Below are 8,255 nucleotides of genomic sequence, written 5' to 3' on the forward strand. Positions count from 1 at the left end.
TGTGTGGAAAACGGACGTGCAAAAACGGGTGTGCAAAAACGGGTGCTCAAAAAGGGTGTGCAAAAACGGGTGTGCAAAAACAGGTGTTCAAACACGGGTGTGGAGGAATGGGTGTTCAAAAATGAGTGTGGAAAAATGGTTGTTCAAAAATGGGTGCTCAAAAACAGGTGTTCACAACCGGGTGTGGAACGGGTGTGCAAAGCCCCAGGGGTGAGAGCCTCCTGTGTGCAGAGCCATGGGCATGGAGAGCCAGGGCTGTACAGGGGCACATTTGAAGGTGTGAACCCGCACATGTGAAGGCCTGCACGGGCACGTGTGAAGCTGCGCATGGACACAGCGTGGGGGGGGATGGCGGGTGGGGACACCGTGGCCATGGCAAGGGGGGTCCATTGTCCATTGCCTGGAACTAGGTCGCCCGGTGCCCCCAGCCCCGTGCCTGACGTCAGCGCCTTTGTCCCGGCCCTGCTTTTGTCCGGCCCTGCAGCTGCTCTGCCACGAAGCCAGTGCAGAGAAGGGGGGGCCTTAACCCACTCCCCCCCGTACCCCGAATCTGCCCCGTCCCTATCCCTGCTACCGGGGGCATCGCCTCGGGGTGTTGGGGAACCCCAAAATCCCGGTGAGAGCACACCGGTAGAGCAGGGCCCCACCGGAGGCCAGGGGTTGGTGCCATCGCCGCAAGGGGACGTGGTTCCCTCCGTCCGGGTGCATCCCGCCCCCCCCATGTCCTGGCAGCAGGTGCCCGGTGCAGATGGACATCCCGCAGTGCCGGCAGCCGGTGCGGCCACAACCGGGCTCAGCTGCCAGTGCTGCCGGATGGGGGGGTCTCCGGTGCTGGGGGGGGAGATGGAAGGAGCAGGAGAAGGGAAAAGCCGGATGCATCCGGTGACACCGCAGAGATGGGATGTCCCGGTTGTGCCATTCCTGTCACACCATGTCCGAGACCGGTTTGTGGCTTCAGAGCCGGAGCTGGAGCTGGCGCCGTGGTGATGCCACAGAGATGGGATGGGGATGCTGTGGCATCCGTTGGTCCATGGGGACACATTGGTGCTTCCCTGGGACTTGGGAGCACCATGGCAAGGCCACAGTGGGATGGTGACACCTTGGTGTCCCCCCGTGGACCCAAACTGGGGTGCACAAAGGCCCAGAGAGGTTGGGGGGGGTCCCTTTGTACCCTGTCCCCAGTGGGAGGCCCTGTGGAGCGGCAGTGGCAGCGAGCTGTGGTGTCACCGTGCCATGGTGTCACTGTGCCAGGTCACCCGGTTCTGCCCATCCCTGGGGAAGGGGTTCCTGGGGAGGATAATCCGGGTGACCCCGTTTAGGTGCCATGGTGCATATATGTGTAAAGGCAGTGCACATGTATGTGCCAGGCGGCTGCACACATGTGTAAAGGTGGTGCACATGTATGTGCGAGGCAGTTGCACACACATGTAAAGATGGTGCATATGTATGTGCAAAGCAGTTGCACATGCGTGTAAAGGCGGTGCACATGTATGTGCAAGGCGGTTGCAAACACATGTAAAGGCAGTGCACATGTATGTGCGAGGTGGTTGCACACACGTGCAAGGGCGGTGCACATGTATGTGCAAAGCAGTTGCACACATGTGTAAAGGCAGTGCACATGTACGTGTGAGGCAGTTGCACACATGCGTAAAGGCAGTGTACATGTATGTGCGAGGTGGTTGCACACACGTGTAAAGGCGATGCACATATATGTGCAAGGCGGTTGCAAACACATGTAAAGCTGGTGCACATGTATGTGCAAGGTGGTTGCAAACACATGTAAAGCCGGTGCACATGTATGTGAGAGGTGGTTGCACACGCGTGTCAAGGTGGTGCACATGTATGTGTGAGGCAGTTGCACACGCGTGTGCACAACGCTGCCCTCGGCTGTGGGGTCACCTGAGGACAGCGGCGGGGGGTGTGGTGGGAAGGGGTAGAACAGCCGCGGGGACCCCCGGGGTGGGGGGTCCTGGTTGTCATGGGCCTGGTTGCCATGGGCTCGGTTGCCATAGTAACCCGTTGCTCGGGCGGGGGGGGCGTCCCTGAGCCCCGTTGCCATGGACGGCCGCAGGTGACCGCGCTGCGGCGCGGACGGGGCATGCGCGGGGCTGCGGGAGGGGCGGGCCGGGCACGGGCCACGCCTCCTTTTACGGCTACGGAGTGACGCAACGGAAGGGGCGGGGCAACGGGAGCGCAGGCGGAAGAGGTGGGTGGTGAGCGGCGGGATCGGGTCCCCATAGCCCGTAACGGGGTGTCCATAGCCCGTAATGGGGTCCCGTAGACCGTAACTGGGTACCCGTAGCCACTAATGGGATATCCGTAGCCCGTAATGGGGTCCCATAGCTCTTAACGGGGTCCCCATAGCCCGTAACGGGGTGTCCAAAGCCCGTAATGGGGTCCTATAACCCGTTACTGGGTCCACATAGCCCCTAATGGAGTGTCCGTAGCCCGTAATGGGGTCCCATAGCCCGTAACTGGGTACCCGTAGCCCCTTATGGGGTGTCCGTAGCCCTTAACGGGGTGTCCATAGCTGGTAATGGGGTGTCCCCATCCCCATGTCCTTACGGGGGTGTCCCCTGTCCCAGTTCAGACTGGGAGCCCCCCATTTCCTCCCCTGTTACCATAGCTCCTTGTCCCCTCGCTCCGTGTTTCCCAGTCTGGTGGCACCAGAGATCCTGCACCATGGTGAGTATGGCCACCAGGACCCCACCGGGGCCACCAGGACCTCCCTGTGACCTCTGTGACCACCCCATGGCCACTGTGGGGTCCCCATGGAGTCCCCATGGGGCTCTGATCACGGTTTCTCCCTAGGGTGAGCGCAAGGGCACCAACAAGTACTATCCCCCTGACTTCGACCCGGCCAAGGTGGGCCTCAGGGGGGCCTTGGGGGTGTTTGGGGGGTGTTTTGGGGGTGTCAGGGAGTTGGGGGGGGTTCCCTGGCTCCTGCTGACCCCCCCCCCATTTTTCCCCCCTCAGCACCGCTCCCTCAACAAGTACCATGGGAGCCACCCGCTGCGGGAGCGTGCTCGGAAGCTGGCACAGGGCATCCTGGTCATCAGGTAGGGACACGGGGGGGCCGTGGGGACACCATGGAGGGGGCTGGGGACACGGGGGCATGTTGGTGACATCCCCACACCGTGTGTATGTGTCCCCCCCCGGCCAGGTTCGAGATGCCCTTTAACATCTGGTGTGATGGCTGCAAGAACCACATTGGAATGGGTGAGTCTGACCCCGGCATTCCCAGCCCTAGCATTCCTGGGATGGGGCTGGGTCTGATCCCCCTCCTGCTCCAGGCGTCCGCTACAATGCAGAGAAGACGAAGGTTGGAAACTACTACACAACACCCATCTACAGGTGGGACCTGTCCCTATCCGTGTCCCTATCCCTGTGCCCATCCCTATCCCTATGCCCATCCCTGTCCCTATCCCTGTGCTCATCCCTATCCCTATCCCTGTCCCTGTGCCCATCCCTATCCCTGTGCCCATCCCTGTCCCTATCCCTGTGCTCATCCCTGTCCCTATCCCTATGCCCATCCCTATCACTGTGCCCATCCCTGTCCCTGTGCCCATCCCTATCCCTGTCCCTATCCCTGTGCCCATCCCTATCCCTGTGCTCATCCCTGTGCCCATCCCTGTCCCTGTCCCTGTCCTCATCCCTGTCCCTATCCCTATCACTGTGCCCATCCCTGTCCCTGTGCCCATCCCTATCCCTGTCCCTATCCCTGTGCCCATCCCTATCCCTGTGCTCATCCCTGTGCCCATCCCTATGCTCATCCCTATCCCTGTCCCTGTCCTCATCCCTGTCCCTATCCCTATCACTGTGCCCATCCCTATCCCTGTGCCCATCCCTATCCCTGTGCTCATCCCTGTGCCCATCCCTATCCCTGTCCCTGTGTCCATCCCTGTCCCCGCGTGGCCCTGCTCAGGTTCCGGATGAAGTGCCACCTGTGTGTGAACCACATCGAGCTGCAGACGGATCCCGCGGGATGCGACTACGTCATCGTCAGCGGTGCCCGGCGCAAGGAGGAGCGCTGGGACATGGCTGAGAACCAGCAAGTGCTGCCCACCGGTGAGTCCCAGGCACACCAGTGAGTCCCAGTTACACCAGTAACACCGGTGACACCACTAACACCAGTCACACAGTGCCACCGGTGAGCCCAGACACACCATTGAGTCCCAGTTACACCAGTAACACCAGTGACACCAGTAACACCAATCACACAGTGCCACCGGTGAGCCCAGACACACCATTGAGTCCCAGTTACACCAGTGACACCAGTAACACAGTGCCACCGGTGAGTCCCAGTTACACCAATAACACCAGTGACACCAGTTACACCAGTCACACAGTGTCACCGGCAAACCCAGTTACACCAGTAACACCAGTCACACTGTGCCACCAGTGAGTCCCAGTTACACCAGTCACACAGTGCCACCGGTGAGCCCAGGCACACCAGTAACACCACTAACACCAGTCACACAGTGCCAGCAGTGAGTCCCAGTTACACCAATAACACCAGTTGCACAGTGCCACTGGTAAGTCCCAGTGCTCCCAGTCCCCCCAGTGCTCCCAGTGCAGCAGTGGTGCCCGTGTCCACAGAGCGGGAGGCACGGGAGCGGCTGGCATCCGATGCCATGTTCCGGCTGGAGCACGGCGCCAAGGACCGGGAATGCCGGGAGCGGGCGGGGCCGGGGCTGGCGGCGCTGCAGCACTTCCAGAGCCTCTGGAAGGACGACTTTGGGATCAACTGCCGCTTGCGGAGCCACTTCCGGGTGAGCGCTGCGAGCGCACCCCAGTGCGCACCAGCATAGACCAGTGTGCACCAGTGACTGCGTGGGGAGGGATGTCCCTGCCCCTGTATCCCCATACTGGGAGGGATGTCCCTATCCCTGTATCCCCATACTGTGAGGGATGTCCGTATCCCTGTATCCCCACACTGGGAGAGATGTCCTTATCCCTGTATCCCCATACTGGGAGGGATGTCCCTATCCCCGTATCCCCATACTGGGAGGGATGTCCCTGTCCCCATATCCCCATAGTGGGAGGGATGTCCCTATCACTGTATCCCCACACTGGGAGAGATGTCCCTATCCCCATATCCCCATACTGGGAAGGATGACCCTATCCCTGTGTTCCCACACTGGGAAGGATGTCCCTATCCCCATAGTGGGAGGGATGTCCTTATCCCTGTATCCCCACACTGGGAGGGATGTCCCTATTCCCATAGTGGGAGGGATGTCCTTATCCCTGTATCTCCATACTGGGAGGGATGTCCCTACCCCTGTATCCCCACACTGGGAGGGATGTCCCTATCCCCATATCCCCATAGTGGGAAGGATGACCCTATCCCTGTGTTCCCACACTGGGAGGGATGTCCCTATCCCCATAGTGGGAGGGATGTCCCTGTCCCTGTATCCCCATAGTGGGAGGGATGTCCCTTGCCCCATATCCCCACACTGGCGCTGTCCCTTCCCTGCCGCCGTCGCTGTCGCAGCCGCTCCGGTTCCCCCCGCAGGAGCAGAAACCGCCGCGGGAGGAGCCTCGCCCGGGGCTCGGCATCGCGCTGCTACCGGAGGAGCCGCAGGACCGGCGGGTGGCGGCGCTGCTGGCGCTGCAGAGCCCGCTCTGTGCGTGGGGGACCGCGGGGGGGCCCTGTCCCTGTGTGACCCTCCCCCCCGCATGTGTGTGTGACCCCCCCGTGTCCCCCCAGCCTACGAGGACAAGCAGAGGCAGAAGCGCACCGAGATCTCCTCCCGGCCCTGGTTCCCCGCGGCCACCGGAGACCCCCCACGGAAACCGGCGCCGGGGGGGGGGACACCGCGGACCCCCCCCCCTACCCGCAGCACCCTCGGCATCATCCGCAGGGGTGACCCCCCTGCCGGCACCCCCCCAAAGCACAGCGCGGAGCCCCGGGGGGGGGCTGAGCACGGGGGGGGCGGGCAAAGCACCCCCACAACGTCCCTGGTCGCTGATTATTCCGACTCCAGCTCTGACAGCTCCTGAGGGGGACAGGGACCTCCCCCGGGGCTGCTCCAACGCCCCCCCCGCCTTTGTCAATCCCCCCTCCCGGGTTCATCCCCCCCCATTAAAAGCCGTTGGCAGCAGCACGGCCCCTTTCACTGCTCCGTGCCACCATGGGGGGGTCACTACGGGGATCCCCCCCCACCTTCGGCTCCTTCCGGCCATGCGGGGTAGAGGGGAGAGGAAGCCCGAGCTCCGCCCGCGCCATGGCGCTGGAGTCCATCCGGTACCGGCGTGGGTCCCTCTCCATCCTCAACCAGCGCCTGCTGCCGGAGCAGCTCCGCTATGAGCGGGTGGACGGAGCGGAGCGCGCCTGGGAGGCCATCAACGGCATGGAGGTGACCTGGGGGGGGGGCACGGATCTCAGAACCCCTAGGGGGGAGGACACGGGGTGACAGCAACGGTGCCGCAGGTCCGGGGAGCGCCCGCGATCGCGCTGGTTGGATGCTTGAGCCTGGCGCTGGAGCTGGCGGCCGGGGCCGGGGCCGGTGCCGGGGATGGGGTCGCGGCCCTGGAGGCCTTCGTGGAGCAGCGACTCCGGTTCCTGCTCACGGCGCGACCCACGGCGGTGAACCTGCACCGTGAGGCCGAGCGGCTGCGGGAGCGGCTGCGGGAATGGAGCCGGAGCCCCGGGATCACGGCCCCGGAGCTGCGAGAGCGGTAGGGGCACGGACGGGGGGCGGATTGGGGTCCCCCAGGGGGTGTGGGGGGGGCTATTGGGGTGCTAAGGGTGTATTGGGATCCCTGGCAGGGTGTTGGGGTTCGGGGGGGGCTGTTGGGGTGCTAAGGGTGTATTGGGATCTCTGGGAGGGTGTTGGGGTGCAGGGGGGGCTATTGGGGTGCTAAGGGTGTATTGGGATCTCTGGGAGGGTGTTGGGGTGCAGGGGGGGCTATTGGAGTGTTAAGGGTGTATTGGGATCTCTGGGAGGGTGTTGGGGTGCAGGGGGGGCTATTGGGGTGCTAAGGGTGTATTGGGATCTCTGGGAGGGTGTTGGGGTGCAGGGGGCGCTATTGGGGTGCTAAGGGTGTATTGGGATCCCTGGGAGGGTGTTGGGGTGCAGGGGGAGCTATTGGGGTGCTAAGGGTGTATTGGGATCCCTGGGAGGGTGTTGGGGTGCAGGGGGGGCTATTGGGATGGGGGGGCAGGTGTTTACTACCCAGGTTCATTCCCCACCCCCCAGCATCATTGAGCACATTGAAGGGCTCCTGGCCAAGGACCGAGAGGACAATGAGAGCATTGGGGCTCATGGGGCCCGGGACATCCTGCGCCGCGTCCCTGCCGGTGCCACCGTCACCGTCCTCACCCACTGCAACACCGGGAGCCTCGCCACGGCCGGCTATGGCACTGCACTTGGTAGGACCCCGAGCCCCCCCAGCAACCCAAATACCCCCCCAGCACCCCAAATACCCCCCCCAGTACCCCAAATACACCCCCAGCAACCCAAATACCCCCCCTCAAACTGACTGCAGCTCCCCACTGCCCACCACAGGCATTGTGCGGGCACTGCACGGGCAGGGCCGGCTGCGGAGGGTCCTATGCACCGAGACCCGGCCCTACAACCAGGGCAGCCGCCTGACGGCCTTCGAGCTGCTGCACGACAACATCCCCGTCACCCTCATCACTGACAGCGCTGCCGCTGCTGCCATGAGGGAGCACGGGGTGGATGGTGAGAGTCGGGAGGGACCGCAACGGGGATGAGATTGATGGGGATAGGAGTGGTGCTGGAATGGGGATGGAATGGGGATAGGGATGGAGCTGGGATGGGATTGGCATAGGGGTGGCAGCAGGATGGGGATCGCAATAGGATCGGGATGGAATGGGGATGGAACCAGGATGGGAATGGAGCTGGGATGGGGATTGCAGTGGGATGGAATGGGGATGGGGATGGAGCTGGGATGGGGATGGGGTGGGGATAGTGATGGCAACGGGATGGGGATTGCCACAGGATGAGGATGGAATGCGGATGGAGCCAGGAGGGGGGGCGGCAATGGGATGGGGATGGAATGGGGATATGGATAGAGCTGGGATGAGAATGGAGCAGGGATGGGGATGGAGCTGGGATGGAGATGGAGCTGGGATGGGGATGGAATGGGGATAAGGATGGAGCTGGGATGGGGATGGAGCCAGAATGGGGATGGAGCTGGGATGGAGATGGAGTGGGGATGAGAATGGAGCCGGGATGGGGATGGAGCTGGAATGGAGCTGGAGTGGGGACGGGGATGGAGCCAGGATG

The 8,255-nt window shown here is 62.9% G+C and overlaps 2 protein-coding genes across 2 annotated transcripts; both read left to right on the plus strand.

The window, feature by feature from the left end:
• The first annotated feature begins 2,201 nt into the window (after positions 1 to 2,201).
• On the plus strand, positions 2,202 to 6,046 carry YJU2B (YJU2 splicing factor homolog B). The gene is made up of 10 exons (XM_062635403.1): positions 2,202 to 2,206; positions 2,627 to 2,685; positions 2,812 to 2,865; positions 2,977 to 3,059; positions 3,164 to 3,219; positions 3,294 to 3,354; positions 3,926 to 4,068; positions 4,600 to 4,772; positions 5,516 to 5,627; positions 5,711 to 6,046. Exons 2-10 carry the CDS (start codon positions 2,683 to 2,685, stop codon positions 6,001 to 6,003), a joined length of 978 nt encoding a protein of 325 aa, XP_062491387.1. The 5' UTR covers positions 2,202 to 2,206; positions 2,627 to 2,682; the 3' UTR covers positions 6,004 to 6,046.
• Positions 6,047 to 6,191: 145 nt separating this feature from the next.
• Positions 6,192 to 7,720, plus strand: MRI1 (methylthioribose-1-phosphate isomerase 1). Its single transcript, XM_062635374.1, has 4 exons — positions 6,192 to 6,359; positions 6,434 to 6,681; positions 7,203 to 7,375; positions 7,512 to 7,720. Exons 1-4 carry the CDS (start codon positions 6,228 to 6,230, stop codon positions 7,718 to 7,720), a joined length of 762 nt encoding a protein of 253 aa, XP_062491358.1. The 5' UTR covers positions 6,192 to 6,227.
• Positions 7,721 to 8,255: the final 535 nt, after the last annotated feature.

This window comes from Pezoporus occidentalis, unplaced genomic scaffold (assembly GCF_034315485.1).
Source record: "Pezoporus occidentalis ecotype Australia unplaced genomic scaffold, CSIRO_AGI_Poc_V1 ctg450, whole genome shotgun sequence".
NCBI lineage: Eukaryota > Metazoa > Chordata > Aves > Psittaciformes > Psittacidae > Pezoporus > Pezoporus occidentalis.